The sequence below is a fragment of the Acanthamoeba castellanii genome (genome assembly GCF_000313135.1).
Source record: "Acanthamoeba castellanii str. Neff unplaced genomic scaffold scf7180000084776, whole genome shotgun sequence".
NCBI lineage: Eukaryota > Discosea > Longamoebia > Acanthamoebidae > Acanthamoeba > Acanthamoeba castellanii.
The window spans coordinates 37,845-54,626 of NW_004457586.1; the positions used below are offsets into that span (position 1 = coordinate 37,845).

General features: G+C 55.1%; 1 protein-coding gene and 1 pseudogene across 1 annotated transcript; one reads left to right on the top strand and one right to left on the bottom strand.

The window, feature by feature from the left end:
• Positions 1 to 595: 595 nt before the first annotated feature.
• ACA1_277450 lies at positions 596 to 9,621 on the bottom strand (annotated as a pseudogene).
• Positions 9,622 to 10,012: 391 nt separating this feature from the next.
• Positions 10,013 to 16,624, top strand: ACA1_277460 (CrcB family protein; the record flags this gene model as incomplete). The annotated part of the gene is made up of 28 exons (XM_004344520.1): positions 10,013 to 10,212; positions 10,611 to 10,726; positions 10,748 to 11,068; positions 11,150 to 11,347; positions 11,414 to 11,566; positions 11,703 to 11,722; positions 11,845 to 11,955; positions 12,021 to 12,102; positions 12,194 to 12,360; positions 12,441 to 12,478; positions 12,569 to 12,668; positions 12,749 to 12,867; positions 12,938 to 13,079; positions 13,149 to 13,233; positions 13,333 to 13,423; positions 13,525 to 13,711; positions 13,780 to 13,916; positions 13,996 to 14,182; positions 14,280 to 14,369; positions 14,446 to 14,646; positions 14,711 to 14,776; positions 14,841 to 14,913; positions 15,023 to 15,142; positions 15,234 to 15,298; positions 15,372 to 15,848; positions 15,931 to 16,222; positions 16,298 to 16,419; positions 16,553 to 16,624. The coding sequence occupies 28 exons, from the start codon at positions 10,013 to 10,015 to the stop codon at positions 16,622 to 16,624; spliced, it is 4,032 nt and encodes a 1,343-aa protein (XP_004344570.1).
• Positions 16,625 to 16,782: the final 158 nt, after the last annotated feature.

Genomic DNA, 16,782 nt, shown 5'->3' on the forward strand with positions numbered 1-16,782 from the left:
CCGAGAGCACATACAGCAGAGATGAGGTCAGGAGGGTGAAGTCAATGAGTGGATCAGGGCGAGGCCTCTATGTACTCTGGTGAAGGTCTGGTAGCCGTCCTTGTGCGTTTCAATGTGGAACTTCGCACCACCGTCGTGCTGGCCCACAACCTCGTACGTTGGGGTCGCATCTTCTTCTTCAACGTAGTAATACCCCTCGCCGACCCTTCTCTTATCCTCTTCGTAACCTGGCGGTAATGTTGGAGATTTTTGTGCATTTGAGGAATGGTCTCCCTCTTCGGCCACCTCCTCGTAGCAGTTGTGACACTCCTCTTCTTCTTCCTGTTTTTCCTTTAATCTCTCCTTCTTTCTGATTAAATCTTGAATCGTGCGCTCCTTCAACCGCTGTGCTTCGCGCAGGGCAGCCAGCTCCCTCTTCTCCCTATCGATCTCATCCTCGAGCTCCTCCATTCATTCACTTCCAGCACACACGAGAAAAGAAATGCTGTGTTGCTGGGCACCAAGAAAGCCCTTCATTGGCAGCTACAACCAAATAATTGGTCGGTCAAGTTCAGAGTCCACGACAAGACGAGGGCTCGGCTCACGTTGACTAGCTCTAGTCGGAGCGGATGAGTTCCTTGATCTTCTTTACGGTGAGGTAGTAGAACGTGGCGCCCTTGGGCTCGTCATCGGGGTTAAAGTCTTGCAGTCTGTGCCGATCAAAGGTGAGCGACGACGAGAAACGCAAACAATGCTAGTTGTGTGGTATTGACGGTAGTGCCCATTGCAAGCGTTACCTGTTGAGGGTGTCCTGAATGGCGTTCTTGGCATCACTCTTGAGCGCCTCAATCTCAGCCTTGGAGAGGGTCACCCCGGACTCGACCTGCCAATCGACCGACCACGGTCAGATCTCCAATGCCTGGGCACGAAATGAAGATGAACGGTGGCGTTGTGATGTGTACCTTGGACATGGGCACGGCCGCTCGGCTGGCTGCGCCCGGGGAGGGCAGCTCGAGCAAGAGCGAGGGACCGTAGGATCGGGTGTAGTGTGCAAGGTGACGCCAGACGAGGACCAGCAGATTCTCCAACATGTCTGCATTACGCACACAAGCGTCAGAGATGAGTTGCATGCGTTGTGGTTGGCAGAGATAAGCATGTTGTTGCGCGCTTGGTTGAGGGTGCGCGTTGTGGTTGGCTTGGAGGAGGACGCACAGCGGAGGGTGAGGGTCTCCTTTCGCTTGCTGAGGATCTTCTCCGAGAGACGGTTCTGAGCGAGGATCAGGCGCTGCTGGGGCGACATCTCCTCCACCATGTCACCAGCGGCGGCGAGGATCTATAGACAAAAAACCAAAGGCGGTGTCAGAGCCTAAAGGGGGGCATTATGGCCTTACGCTGGATAGAGTACCTCGAGTATCTCCTCGGTGGCCAGGGCTGCGCTGCGCTGGTGCTTGTCCAAGGCGTTCTGGAAGTCCTCCTGGGCCTCATCGTACTGCTGGAGAACGTGCTTCAGGTACTCAAGCACCAAAGACAGCGGAGGGGCCTTCGCCTTTGCGGTGAGGCCCAGTGCCGTCTCTGCGCGTTCGGTGGGCGGAAGGTCGAGCGTATCAGCAGAGAGCAACTAAAACAGAAAAGGGCGAGAGAAGACTACGAACCACGACCGTTGGCCGACAGGTTGGGCGTGAAGAGGATCGAAGGAAGGCCCTGTGTGCCGTTGGCTGCCGCAGCATCGCAGAGAATGCGGCAATAGGCAATCACGTTTCGGTTGATTTCATGCACCAGAGGGACTGACGCGCGACGAGGTTCCTCCATCTGGTGGGAAGAAGTACAAGAGTCTTAGACGCTACGAGTCCATCAATACTACTGCATTGAAAAAAGAATGTGAGAAGTACCTGGTACGAGAAACGGCCCTGGTTCCAGCTAATCTCGCGGCTGGTGAGCGTCACGAAGAGGTTGAGCAGCGCGTGGTGGAAGCGCATGGCGTTTTGCTGTAGCTTCTGCACCAGGAGGCTCTGCGCGTTCGCCACCAAGTGGTAGAACATCTCCGTAACAAGTCGGATCTGCCGGGAGCACGACCGTTTTTCAGCCACCACTGTCAAGTAGCGAAGGAAACAGAGGGAGAGATTCAATCCTACCTCGTTGAGGACCAGCGGCTTGTTGACAGCGGTGTCCTTCAAGATCGCGGCCAACAGATCCGCATGGGCGGACACAAAATCGAGGACCTAAAAAGGCGATCTGGTGAGCACCTCGGGCTGACCAAGCCATCACTGGCAGCAATTGAGATGTACCTTTCCGGCAACGGCAAGGTTCTGAGGCAGGGCCACGAGGAGCGACACCACGATTCGGAGGATCGATTCGAGGAAGTTATGGTATCTCTCGCTCAAGCCAGGCGCCCAGTTGTTCTCTTCGTCTGTAAAAAGTGCGTGAAACGAAAGTTAATGAGAGCATGCGACAGCAACAGCAGCCATAGGACAATTAAGTACCCTGAAGAGTCGCGTAGTCGGGCCTCTGGTCGATCCACCTGCACTCGGTGAGTCGCTGGAGGATGCCGTTCTCGAGCAGGAGCTGAGCGCCGGCCGGCGTTTGCACCATCCGCAGCAGCATGGACAGCTCAGAGTCAAACACAATCGCCTCTCGGAGGGCAGCTGCACACACGCCCATATGACGTCAGAAAACCCCTGTACGACGCATTGCTTGCTAGAGGTAATAGGTGTACCATCATCGGCGGAGAAGATGAATGACATGGTGTCTTGTTCCTGGTTGAACGCATCCAGGCAGTGGCGGATAAAGCCCTTTTGCGAGAGGTGGGCCAGGCGCTTGTTGTTGTGATCGTCACCAATCAAAACGTCCAACAGCGAGAAGGCCAGCGACCTGACGTTGACACCGAGGGTAAATATAAAATCGGGGAGCTGGGGAGGTTCCGAGAGCGCTGATTATGCGGTACCTCCACAGGTTCAGCGAATGCGCGGCGTCGCTGGCGATGGTCTCGATCAGACGAACACCGGCGCTCTCCAGGATAGCAAAATTACGCTTGTCCAACTCTTGTTGCCCCTCGAGCTGCTCCGAATACGATTGGACCTACAGTGCACAGCGAGTTAGCGGAGAGCGAGCTGCAAAGCAAAAGTTCGTGACGTGCAGGTTTACGAACCATGGAGTTGTCGTGGGCCACCAGGGACTGGGGAGGAGGACGGGTGAACTGCAGGTAGTTGAGGAGCGCGCCATATATGTTCCCGCGAAGCAGGACGGAGCTGTCCCTTCGCAGGGCTGCCTTCACCAGGCCCTGCAAAATCTCCTGCAGGTGCTCCGTCGGCAAGTACCGGCGTCGATCTGATTGAAGGCACAGCAACAGTCAGCGTGTTTTTCTTAGGGACCGAAAAGCACGCTTCCATCTTACCCTCGGGGCTGGCGCCCCTGTGCTGCTCGCGAAGCTTGGTCAGCGCAAAGACCACGACCAGGGACATCTTCTCCGCCACCTGGTTGAGGGAAAACGTTTGCATTGCTGTTTGTTGTAAATAACGAAAGAGTGCGAGAAGGGGCATACCGCAAGCCGGCAGTCCTTTTCGTTGGCCAACTTGGTGAGTAGGATATCCAAAAGGTCGTAGAGCACGTCTTCGCCGGCGATTTGCCTGATGGAGAGGAGTAAGATTTGCATCGGCCGTCAGTAAGCGAGGCAACACAGCATTCAAAAACTGTGGATGGTGGATCACCTGATGGACTCGTAGCACCGGGCCAAAGAGACTTCGGTGAGCTGCCGCCAGGCTTCGAAGTACTTGAGCAGAGACACGAGCCTGTCACTGAAGGCGTTCAAGTCGACTACCTCCCGTAGAATGCGCTCCGCCTGTGTTTAAGGGCTCGGTGAGAACGACACAGAGGTAATTACTCTTGGGACTTCGAGTACGACAGTTGAGCCGAACGAACCTCAAGAGCAAGTTGGTCGCTTTGAATTGCGTATTCCGCTTCGCGCTGCCTCTTCTGCATGAGCTGTGGGTGGAGGTAAAAGGGTGTCGTAAGCAGGGATTACTACAATTTGAAGAGGAGGAACATACCAGAATCTGATTGACTGAATCGATGTCGTAGTATTCGGTGTTGTATTCATAGGGTCGTCGGCACTCTGCCTCGATCTTTGTGACGTCAAAGAGCGACGAGGCGAGCTTCTTCGGCTGCTCCAGGGTCAAGTCAAGTGCTGTTGCCACCGGGGGGGGAAGGTGAGAGGCGTTACATAGCGAGCACGGGCTGAAGGGGTAGATCATACAAGACATGAGCGCGAGAATCTTGCGCGAATCTGCTTCTTGGTCCATGGAGAATGGCTCATCAATCTCTTCGTCGTCGACTCCTGGAGGGAGCAAAGCGAAATGAATAAACGAACATGCACCACATCAAGTGCCGGTGGCCAAGAGCGACGTACCTCCCTGCAGGCTCTGCGGGGTGGCGTAGAGGATGGTCAGCAGGCGGTGCGTGTTCATGCGATTGCGCCCGCTGCTCACGTGCAGTTCGAGTGCCACGGTCTGTTCCGCCAAGTGGGAAGTTAGCGGGTTGTCATTTGAGCATCAATCGGCATTGGCGATCTAGGCACGTGGGTCCTTTGTGCGTACCTTAAGGAGCCAGGAGCGTTGCTTGAGCTCAGAACGGTAGATTGTGGCGTCCTTGCTGAATCGAGTTGCCAGCATCCTCAGCTGCTCGTAGAAGAAGTCTGTGGACGGAGGGCGGGACTGAGTCAAAGTGGACAGGAGGGGCAAGCGTTCTGTTCTGTCTGTACCTTGCTCTCTGTTGTTCAAGAACCGGAAGATGGGACGATGGGTCCTTCTGTTGGCGCACAGCTCGTAGATGAGGCGATAGCAGTCCTCGCACAGGCCAGGGTAGAGCTGGGCAAAGTCTCTGTCCCTTAGTTGTTCCAGGATGACATGCAGCACCGTACGGCCAGATCTAAAGTGAAGACACATAAGAAGATGAGCGTCGGTGCTAGTGCCCATAATGGGGCCGTGTAATGGCTGTGAATGGACGGTCAACGTACTTGTTGAGGTCGGTCTGCTCGAGAGGCATCTGTGGATCGAAGCCCAGAAGGAAGTGCGTCATGTTCACCGGAGGAGAGTTCAAATTCTCCAGAAGCAACGTGAGAATGGCCTTCTTGATCTTGACGCTGAAGCAACCGCGCTTGATGACGGGATCCAGGTCTTTCGGAATCTCCTGATCGGCTGTGAGAAAGTGGAAGTGGCAGAGGTCAGCTGATGGACCAAGACAACACCATGGTAAGCGGAGAAGCCTTACCTTCCTGTTCGCTCACTTCTTCCTGGCTCTCTAGGCGTTCGACGTAGCCATCCATGATGTCCTGGGCGATCAGATCAAAGGAAGGGACCAGCTTGCCGCTCCTCTTGCTCAGCATTCGAATGATGTTCACCGAGAAGTAGGGCAACTAGAAGAAATACAGTGAGTGGCGGGTAAGCAAAGTTTCACGACCGCAAGAGCAGCGTACCTTGAGGTTGCGGTCGTAGCTTACACAGCGGGCGATGCTCACCGCATAGTCGTTGACCAGGGCTTCCGTGAGAGGAGTCAGCTGTACCCTCTGGTGGGGAGGGAGCAGGGTCGTAGCCGCGCGGTAGGCCTGAACGAATTGCTCTTCCACCACGAGCATCCGGTTGAGCAGCTGCAATTCGTACAACCATGCAATGTTAGATACCATAACAGAAGAAGCAGAGGAAGAGCTTAGCGGGACATACCTTGAGGCTAAGAATCATGGCACGCTCGATGTAATCAAATTCCTCGCTGCTCTCCGCATCGGACAACAACTTGCCAGCCGCCGTTTGGATAATCGAGAGCACCTACGCAAGAATAAGAACGTTAGCAGAGGGCTCAATAGAACCGACCATGCACCGCGGAGTACCTTGCGAAGCGGTTCGACTCTTCCACCGAGGAAGCTTTGCAGCAGGAGGAAACCAGAAGGCAGCTGAAGCGCCTTGGGTGAGGCAGCGTTGTCCTCCATGATTTGGAGCTCATCCGGTTCGTATGTGTTCGCCAACTGGAGAGAGACATTTGTCAGTAATCAGACTCTCCAGAGGGAGACAGCTACAAGCTGAAAGGATGAGAGCGCACCTCGTGGAAGATCTTGAGAGCGGCGTTGGCAACCTTCCACTTCTCATTTGGCCGCATGTAGCCCTGCAAACGTCGAACAAAGCATAAAAAGTTGGCCCAAAGTGCTGCGTCGACAGCGCAGGGGGATTGCGGGTACCCTGGAGTCAAAGCGGAGGAAGACGTTCTCGAGGATGAAAGCAAGGTAGGGACCGAATCCCCGGCCTCCACTGTGCCTCGGGGCGAGAGCAACCAACGGACAGTTCCTTATGACCTATGCGCCGAGAGAGAGAGGTCGGCTACTATTCGTACAGACTACAGGGAGAAGGCCAACGTACCATTTGTAGCATCTTCATGAAGGCGATGATCTCGGGGTACTCTTGGACGCTGGACTCAGCTCCCTCCAGCTCATTTCGGATGTCTTCTCCCTGCGCGTCGCCTGCAGTGCTCAGGATTCTTCTGGCCTCCAGATGGCGCCACACCTGTGATGTTCATCAAGTTAGTTGCGGGATGGACTCGTCCTGGAGGAGGGAAACGCGCACCATCTCAGCACCATTCGGTGAAGCCGCGAACGCAGCGAGCGTGCTGTAGATCTTGGCCTTGAGAGTGTGCGGAATGGGGCAAATCACAAGATTGAAGAGATTCTCGATGACGTTCCACTGCGCGTGCTCCACCATGCTCATGCGGGCTGTTTCGCTGCAAATAGCCACCTGGAAAACAATACCTTGAGCATATACGCCATTCCTCCTTTCAATACACACAATCTGCACTTTGCAGGCGTGTACCTGTTTTGTCAGGTTGAGGATGGCGACGAGGCCGTTTTCATCATCAACGCTCAACATCTTGACCGTCGCTCCGCGGATGTTCTGCATCGAGCGCTACAGAAACAGAAGCACCACTTGGCTTAATGACAATGTTGTCGTAACGACTAAGAGATTCTCACGTACATGATAGTCTTCGGCATAATTACCCAGGACCCTGAAGAAATGGTCCCAGCTAACGATTTGAGGTGCAGCTGCAGCGAGGTTGGTGAACGTCTGGAAGAGAAATAGGATCTAAGATTACTAACATTTATGGAACAAGCGAGAAGGAGTCAATACCTGCGTGGCAGGTCTGGCGCCAGAGGACAGGGCGGCAAGCATGTTGATGTAGTGGACAAAGTACTGGGGATTCATCGCGTCGGCAGCGAAACGAACGAAATGAGCAAGAGACCTACGCAACGGATAACCGAACACAATGGACTTGGTGTGAGTTAAGAGGCAATCACTGCTGGCCGAAAGACTAGCGCACCGCGTGTCGTAGGAGCAATCCCAGAACTTCAGGCAGAGGGCCTCTCTTCCCTGTGAGCAAGAGTTAAGCCATGAGTAGGCGGCCTTCACAAGGCTATGCCAAATGAACAAATCCACGTTGATCAAATGAGCACCTTGTAGAGCGCTGCGCAAAAGCGCATCAGATCCTCAAAGTCGGGCCGAATGGATCCTGGTACGCAGAGTCAGAAGATGCATCGGCCAACATGGAGTCAGACGCATGTCTGGCCAACGACCAGCAACGTACCTGCTTGTCTGTTGAGCAGTCGGTTGCGAAGCAGAATTTCCTCCTTTTCGCGCATGGTCTCGATCTGCAAACGATGAGGATGCGATTCGTCACTGAGGTTGTGGTTGTAACTGAGTCCAAAGGAACGAGAATACGAACCCTTTCTAGCAAATTGGAGAGGACGCTCACAAGCATGGTATGAATGACCTGGACCATGTAGGTTTCCTCCATATCACTCTTAAAGTGCCTGTGCTGCAGGATGCCTACAAAGAAGTTGAAGCTCCCCTGATGACCAGCAAAAATGAGTACCAGTGAACATCAAATGATTAGTTGCGTTGCAGCTCACCTGACGTTTGGCCTTTCGCCATGCCTCGCTCACCCTTCGTTTGTTGGCCACATCGGACTCGCCGTGTTTCTGTACAAAATGGTGTGTGAGCCCCCACTTGCAAGAGGATACGAAACTGAGGTCGGCTTACCCGTATGAAAACGGTCAGGAACCATGCCCAGGCGAGCGCGACGGCAGCCTGCGCGCCGGCTGCACAAAAAAACACGACCAGACCGTAGTCAGCAACCATGCATGTTGCGGGAGGACGTGAGTGAGGTTCCACACCGTTAGCCCAAGGCTGAGCGATCTCCTGGTTGATTTCATCGATGCCTCGAGGGCTCTTCTCGAGGGCCGACAGTCTCGCTCCGCCCGGGCTCACGTGGAGATCAGTTTCATCTCCAGCAAGGCGATCCAGATTCAGACAGTTGATGATGATGACCAAAACCTTGTACATCATCTGCAAAGGCGAAATAGCATGAGTGGAAACGAAAGCAATAACAGAAGGAGAAGGGCAACGAACGGAGAAGATGTCAAGATCGGTCGTTGCACGCTTGAAGGCTTCGCTGATCTTCTTGAAGAGCTGCAGCAATTCCAGAAGCTGCTTTGGTGTGGCCTCCGTCTGAAGGTAAAGAGTAAAGAAAACATAACAACAACATAAGCAACCACGCGCTTTACAGTATATTGTTGCAGTGGTGCGCAGTACGCTTACCTGGTAGAAAATGGCCAACAGAATGCTGACCATGAGCGTGCACTCCTTCGTTTTGTTCTGCCTGATTAGGACAGCTCTCTCGTGAGGGATGTCTCTGGGCGTGTCATCCCCCTGCAAGTGGGGCAGGTTCTTCTGCACGTGGAGAAAGTAGTAGGTCAGCAATGCATGACACACTTGCTATCGTAGTGGAATGTGTGAAGAGAAAGGGACCTGTATAAGAGCGATGAGGTTGGACGGGAGTCCTTTCTCAAGAAGCTCTTCAGTGATCGCGACGATTTCCGAATGCACCTCAGCGTCGAAGCGACTCAAGCGCCCCTGAGCACGATAGAGGTGAGATCAACGCGTGGCACAAGAGGAGGGAAGTGAAGGAGTACCTTGAAGAGCAGTAGCAAGTCTTGGAGCGCATACTCCCTCAAGCCAAAGTAGATGCTAATGGCAGTGGTGAGCAGTTCGTCAGGCGGCACCGCTTGGCCCGGATACTGAAGAGAGTACAGAGAGCTTGTAAGGGAACTGCAGCGAGAATGGGACAGCGAAAAGGGAGGCAACCTGCGCGTAGGTCGAGCGAAGGAGACCGAAGCACTCATACTCGTTGATATTCAATTCATCGCTGAGCTTGAGGATCTGTACAGGCGAAATTAACGTTGGCGAGGAGCAGCAGAGCGAGCATGCAAAGAATGGAAGATCGGAACGCACCACTTCAGTATCGGACTTATTGAGGGTCAGCCGTTCCCCCTCGATGACGACCTCGTTATTTGTAGTGAGGTTATGTCGGTGTGCGGCGTTCTTGCCCTGCACCACAAATCAAATTAAAATTGAACAAAGTAAATTACATGGATTGCCCGCGGCAACTCTTACTTACCCCTCCATAGCCCGTGGATGGATCTAGCAGCTCCTCCTTCGTGCTGAGCAAAGCGTTGTGCAGCTCTCGCACCTCGCTGCGCGTGACCCTTCGATTGGCTTCCACGCGGGTAAGCACGCTGAAGATCAACTCTAAAGGTGGCGTGCGTTTCTCCATGAACGATGCACACGCTCAATAGCCGTCCAAAAGCGCGGAATCGGAGCCGGGGCTGAATGGGAAAGATTAATGGCACAGAGACTCAAAAATGGCGCCAAAGGAAGCGGGAAAAAATAAGGAAAAGATCTTTCTTCAACTGCATCTCGTGCGGGCCATGTGAGGTGCGGCAGGTTTGTTGATGGACTATTACCATTACATTATGTCAAATCAGTGGCCACCATTCCGTTCTGATATCCACAATCGACGTTCCTCGTCGGCACCTTGTCTCACCATGGCCCACACTTCCTCGCGATCCTCCTCCCCTGACCCTCCCCAGCCCTCTTTGCCTCCATCTTCTTCCCCATCTGGATCTTTCCGCTCTATCAAGCCTCTGCCGCCACTCGGTGAGACTATGCGGATCGTTCCCTTTGTGAGCCTGTGCGCGATGGTTGGGGTGCTTACGCGCATCGGCCTGGACGAGCTGTTCGGACCTAACGTGCTGGGCGTCACCTCGACCGAGAGCGTCACCTTCCCCGACTGGTTCCCCAACGCGTGGGGTAGCTTCGTCATGGGCTTCTTCGTGCCCATGCGCCAGTCGCCATTCTTTGCCAGGTGCGTTCTTCTTTCTTGCAAGAACGAAGCGAAGGAATGCGGAGATGGCTGTTTGTTGTGCTCACTACACCTCTTTACGTATGGTTGGCCAGGCGCTCATGGCTGTACGTGGGACTGACCACCGGCTACTGTGGATGCACCACGACATTCTCCTCGTGGAACCAAGATGCCGCAGCGTTCGTCGTTAGTTCGGCAGATGTGCGTCTCTCCACCCTGTCCTTCTGTATGGGTCAAGCTGATTACTTAACGATCACCCACACGCATGTGCAGGTTGTAACCTACCTCCTCATTCTTTTTGAAGGCATCACTGCCCCCTTGGTCGGCTTCATCATGGGTACCTACACTTCTCTAGAACGTGAAACCCTTCTCGCCCTTATCTTGTTGCGGCGTACAGGCAGACATGCGAACGAGTTCTTGATGCTCGTGATAGCGAAAGCGAAGACATGGACCAAGCGACGACGAAAAGAGGGCACCTCCCGAGCACTCGAAGCTGGAGGAGGTGGCGGTCCATCCAGTACGCGAAAAGGTAACCCAGCGGTGGTTGCTGGCGAGGTGGAGGTGCACGACGTTGCGGAAGCGAGCGGTGAAGAGTCAACAAAGGGCAAGGAGCGGATGGACGACGAAGAGGGTACCCAGCCACCGGAGAACCCGCCTGCTGGCGATGAGGAACACATGCGGCAACAGCAGGAAAAGCGACCAGCGGCCACCCACTGGAAGGTCACCCGTGCCGACTTGCTGTACTGCCTCCTGCTCTCATCCAGCGTAGCGCTTCTCTGCTTGCTGTGGCTCCTTCTGGAAGAGTACGGCGGTGTAACCAAGCGCTACATCTGGATAGCCTGCCTCTTTGCCCCCTGTGGTACGCCTGCACCCCTCTCCGACGCGATCACAATGGCCCCAAGCTCTAGAAGCAGTACTGACGTATGCGAGGCCTGCTCAGGAGCCATGCTTCGCTACGTGCTGTCGCGCTACAACGCCTGGCGGCGGTGCGTTCGCTTCCCGTTCTTCACCTTCCTCGTCAATATCGTGGGCTCCATCGCCCTCGCCCTGGTCGTCATCAGCGTCGATCTCCGTGGCTACGATATCGATCACGAGCTTCCTGGCTACACTCTTCACGGGTTTCAGGTCGGCTTCTTGGGTACGCGCGCGGCCTGCCATCACACACGTTATAACTCCCGCTCACACACATTCTTGTACCCCGCAGGCTCGTTGACGACCGTATCCACGTTCATTGGCGAGCTGTATGCCCTCCCATCAGTGCCCTATGCCTACATCTACGCCGTCGCATCTCTGGGCACAGCGCAGGCCGCCCTCACCTCATCAACGGCCTTCACCAGTGGACAGCATGACCGGTGTGGTGTCGGCAATAAAACAAAAGATCTCGATTTGCCTAACCCGCAAATTTCTCAAAGCTCATCTTCATCAGCGAATAGAAGAGATGCCGAGAGTTCATATCAAAGAAAAAAAGCGAAAGAGAGGTACGACTGCTGCAGCGGCACCCAAGGATTTTACGGTACGTGATCGAGCTGGATTATCCGGAGCTGATTTAATCTTTTCAATTTCATCTTTGCTGCTTAGCGATTGCATCGTGCCTGCCCCTAACACGAGCGATGGTTCATCCGATTCCAATTGCAGAAAAAGAAAGCCAAGCTGGGCAAGAAGGCGAAGCCCTCGGGGAACCAGACCGTCACTGACTTTCGAGCTCGGTCGATCGTTCTTCCGGAGCAGAGCCTTCTCCAGGACAAGGTACCTCGTTGCCTCCCTCTACTTGTGCCCTCGTGCGGTCGTACTCTAACCTTGCTGCACCACAGGGCACGGTGGTGAACAAGCGCAACCTCTCCCTGCAAGACCTCTTGTCCCAATGCGCTCACTACAACGCCAACGTCCGCAAAGGTAAACCTTACCGAACGAACGCGAATGCGTTCTTCCATATGCCCCACGTCTTGCATGTCTGATCGTCTGTTGTTCAATTGTGGCCACACAGAGGCCGTGCTCGGCATGAAGGACCTCTTTTCTCTACACCCGCAAAGCCTGGGGTCATCATTGGCTCGGCTATTTGACAAGGTGTTCGACCTGATCAGCGACGAGGACCTCTACGTGCGGCAGGCTATTCGCACCCTCTTTGAGTTCCTTTTGCCTCTCATTCCAGCGGTACGACTCTTCTCTTGATAGCTACTCTCTGAGAGAGCTGAAAGACACTGATTCGATACTCTCTCCAGCGCTTGATGCAGCCATACATGAAGTTGTTCGTCATTTACCTCACCAACGGGTACCGCTCTCTACTTTGCGCTACTATTCAGTGGTTCGGGCTGACGTTTGCCACCGTAAAACTGACACACCTTCTTTTACCTCCTTGCAGCATGACCAACATCAACCTTGACGTACGTCTGTCAGCGCTTGAGCTAATTAAGCTGGTCATTGTCCACTTGCCCGAGTTTCTGCCTACCTTCTACATCGAGGTATGTACTTGGCCAGTGCACGATCAGCCGTTTGACTGTCCCGACCCTCCCTAATAATGCTGGCCTTCTTCTTCGTGCAGCTGTTGCCCAACTTTCTGGATCTTCTTGCCTCGGTGGGCTTCGGCACACGAAGCAGCACACTGCCCAGGGACACCTCCAAGAAGACCGGCTTTCAGAAGCACTTGCCCATATTGAAGAGGTACACGAGAGCCCTCTCATCTGGCGCTCAAGTCAGGGCACAATACTCACTCACCATGGTATATGGGCAGCCTTTACCATCTGCTCAAGTCAGTCCACGCGTACAAGACTGCGCAGGCGTCGGAACAGCAGTCCTCCACCTCCACCTCGGCCAGTTCCACGTCCGCCTTCTCTTGGGATTGGACCGAGTACAAGAGGCGATGGCCACAGGCTGTACCCATCTCCGCCTTGGTCTTCCTTTTTCTGTGGACCTCGTTTCTAATAAGTACTTTCTCTATGCAGCACGCTCGCTTCTTTATGACGAAGGGCGCCACTGGGAGCAACGTTGAGTCCATGATCGACCAGAATTCGCCTGTCTTGATCTCAGGTTTGCCCTCCGTGGTTGCGAGGTTGTGGATATGAAATTACGGTGTGGAGTGGTGGGAACTGATCATGACGCGGCGTGCAGAGAGTGCGGTGTTGACAGACTTTTCTAAGAAGATCATCCCTTCCCTGCTCAAGCGGTGGCTCGAGTGCTCGCCTTCTGATCCCTTCACCTCTACGGCCAACCTGGAATGGTACACTATGCACGACGCGACGCGACGCGACACGACACGACACGCACACGACACGCACACGACACGATCACAGTCCTAACGCAATGTGTCACATACACCAGCATGGCTCTTGTGCTCGACATCATCCACATGCTCTTCATACTCAACGACAAGGCCAACAAACGTAAGGAGGGCGAGCACGCGGCAGCGAGTCAGACCTCCGTCGTCTTCGGCAGCTTCCTGGCTGATTTCAAGAAATACCTCATGCCCCACTTCCCCATCAGCGAACCCATCAGCAAGTCGGTCGAGGTGATTGCCCTTTCCTTTGCTCCAATGCCTCCAACCATATCCAACACTAACGCTCTTGGCGATTGCAGGACAAGAAATCGAAGGAGGGCGCAAACATGCGATTGACGGTCAGTCGCCTCAACTGCACGCTCTGTGCGGTCATGGCCCACTTCGTCGAGCCCAAAGCTATCGAGGAAATAGAGATGGAGCTGGAGGCCGAGAAGAGGTGACGGTTACCCACTTTGCGCTGCCTGTTCTCAGCTTTTGGAGCACTCGCTGACTTGCAGTCTTACGCGACGCTGCAGTCGGCCGGCTCCACCGACTGCTGCGCCGCTGCCGGCCTTCTTGCAGAAGAGGGACGACAAGGCGCGGGACCCGGACGACGACGTGATGAAGACTCTCCATGAATCGAACCGGCCAGACAAGTGGATGACCGCGCTCTATCGGCACATTGTCAAGAAGCTGAAGGACAAGGAGACCGCCGGCAACAAGGTGGGACAGCTTTTCGCCTCTCGGCTTGATGGGTGGTGTCAGTGCACTGAAGCTTCTGACAATTCTTCTTATTCTTCTTATTCTTCTTAATCTCTAGGGCATGGTGCAAGAGGTGTCGCTGCTCCTTCCAGTTGTACAGAAGCTCCTGCCGGCGCTGTCTCCTCCTTTGCAGACGCAACTCATGGAGGTACGGAACATTCTCGGTTTTACGATTATGGCTGTGCGTGCGCACCTCTCAACACATGCTTGCGATGGTTGGACAGGCGTTCCATTCGTTCTACCTGGCTTGCCACATCATGTCGCAAGCAAAGCGCAAGTGCATCAAGTGGATCGTGGTGCTGCTCACCACGCCCGCGCATACCCGTGGCGGGTGGTCGCCCGACTCGACCATGACCCAGCAGTGGATTCTCTCCTTCCCGCAGATCCTGTGGAAGCTCCAGGACAAGAACACCACCACGACTCAGGTATTTACTACCCTGTGCACGTCAACTTGACCGCCAACAGAATGCTGACGCCACACCCCGACAGCTTATTCTCACCACTCTGGTGGAGTTGATCAACCGAAAGCGCCATGACTCGGAGGCCCTGCACACGGTACTGTCTCCTCAGATCTGGTATTGGTACCTATGATCGCCGGCTAACCATGGTTCGCTTTCAGAGCTTGCAATCCCTCAAGGACCACCTGGTCCCCTTCTTCTTCACCCAGGTCCCGGCCACGAAAACGCGCAAGGGTATGCCTCTCCTCGCTTTTCCCTCCCACGCAGCAAGCGAGTCGCGCCGATTCGGCTCCTTGACACCGACCTTACGCGCATTTATACCACCGTTGCGGCGTGCTCGTAGCATCCAACATCTACGGTCCCTTCGTGCTGCTGCCGGAGGAGCTCCAGAGGCTGGCCCTGCAGCTCGTCTACTACTTCGATTCCCTGCCGGCCAAGCTCCTCAAAGCCCTCACCGCTTGCTGTACCGCCCCTCATACCGTTTATTACTCTTACTTATTTCTCATTGCTATGTTCTGTGACTCACTCACTTCTCTTCGTGTCGTGCTCACCAGCGCGTAATCTCAACATGTCGGTGCTCCGCTACATGACCGAGATTCTCTACCATTCCTACGTCAAGGTACAAGCTAGGCCTTTCGTTCGTTTCCTATATGCGCAGCAGTGCTCATTGCTCTTTGTCGCGATGACCCCAGGGCGCCTTGTCTCAATTCGAACTGGCCTCTACCGTGCTCTCGCTGTTGGTGGCCAACTCGGCCAACCGCAAGTACCAGGAGCGGGCCGACGAGGATGAGGATGACGACGGAGAGGAAGTCGAGGAACTGGCGCCGCAGGTGCGCAAGAGGACGCGAACCAGTAGTGAGGCCACGACGTCGACATCAACGTCGACCTCGACACAGAAGCAAACGCGATCTCGAGCAGTGAAGGACACTCAGAAGGGGAAGGAGAAAGAGAATGAAATGGAGGTGGTGGTTATGGATGCTGACGACGACGAGGGCGAGCCAGTGGTGGAAGATCGAGTCGCCGCCGCTGGTGGCGAGAAAGCCGCGGCCAAGGCGGAACGAGCGCGTGCGGAGAGACGCGAGGTGGCCGAGATCATCGTGGCTAACGTGCGTCTGTGGGGCGTTACGGAAGCGCTCGAGTCCATGCAGGCCATGCTCACCCTCCTTCTGGTACCTTCACTCCCCTCCGCTCAACCACTCCGCACACGCCTGACCCGTTCCCCCCGCCGCCGGTGTCGATACGCTGCAACAGACCACGGAGGCGACGGACGTGGAGACGAAGGAGGCGCTGCTGCTCTTCCTCTGCCTCTGCGCTCGGACCCGTCGGGCGTCCCACGACGGTGGCACTGAAGCGGCCCCGACTGGGCTGCCTCAGGGCCTGGCCGCGGTGATGCCGCAGGCCATCTTCGCCTCCCTGACGGCCGACTGGCAGCAGGCCGAGGAGTCGCTCGCCGCGAAGCGGTACGAGTCGGTGCTCGACATCCTGGCGTCCGATTCGAGCATCCTCTCCGCCTACCTTGCCCTCCTCCTCGACAAGCTCGACGGTGCGCTCCCTCTACCGCCTTTCCCAACCACAACCCCTGTGCTGACCTTTCTTGCTTTTCGGCTTGGCAATGCAGGCCAGCGAGATCAGGTGCTCCATTTGGTTCTGTCTCTGGTTCTCGAGAGTCGCCTGCAGCCCATGTTCGCCGCTGCCGACATCAGAAGCCGACTCCAGCCGCTCGCCTCCGCTCTCCTCCAGGTACGCTGCGCCACGTTCAGAGGGAGTCAAAGAGATCTCACTCACACCACCTTCCTAACCTCCATCGTCCCTGGAGCGAGAGGGCGTCGTTGATGTATGGTCTTACTGATCCCCTTCTTGTTGCCCGCCACAGGGAACGGACACGCTGACACCGGCCCAGCACAAGCTCCAGGTCGAGATGCAGCTGCTCTACGGCTCCTTTTGAAAAGGCTGAGAGTTGAGCGAGGGAAGAGCTGCGCGTGTCTTAGGGAGATTCGAAAACGTTCTTGTGGTTGTCGTATTGGCCCGACCTAACCAACACCGCAATAAATCCAAAGCTTTCCACGTTAAAAGGGACCAATCGGTAAGGGGCGCATCGGGGTT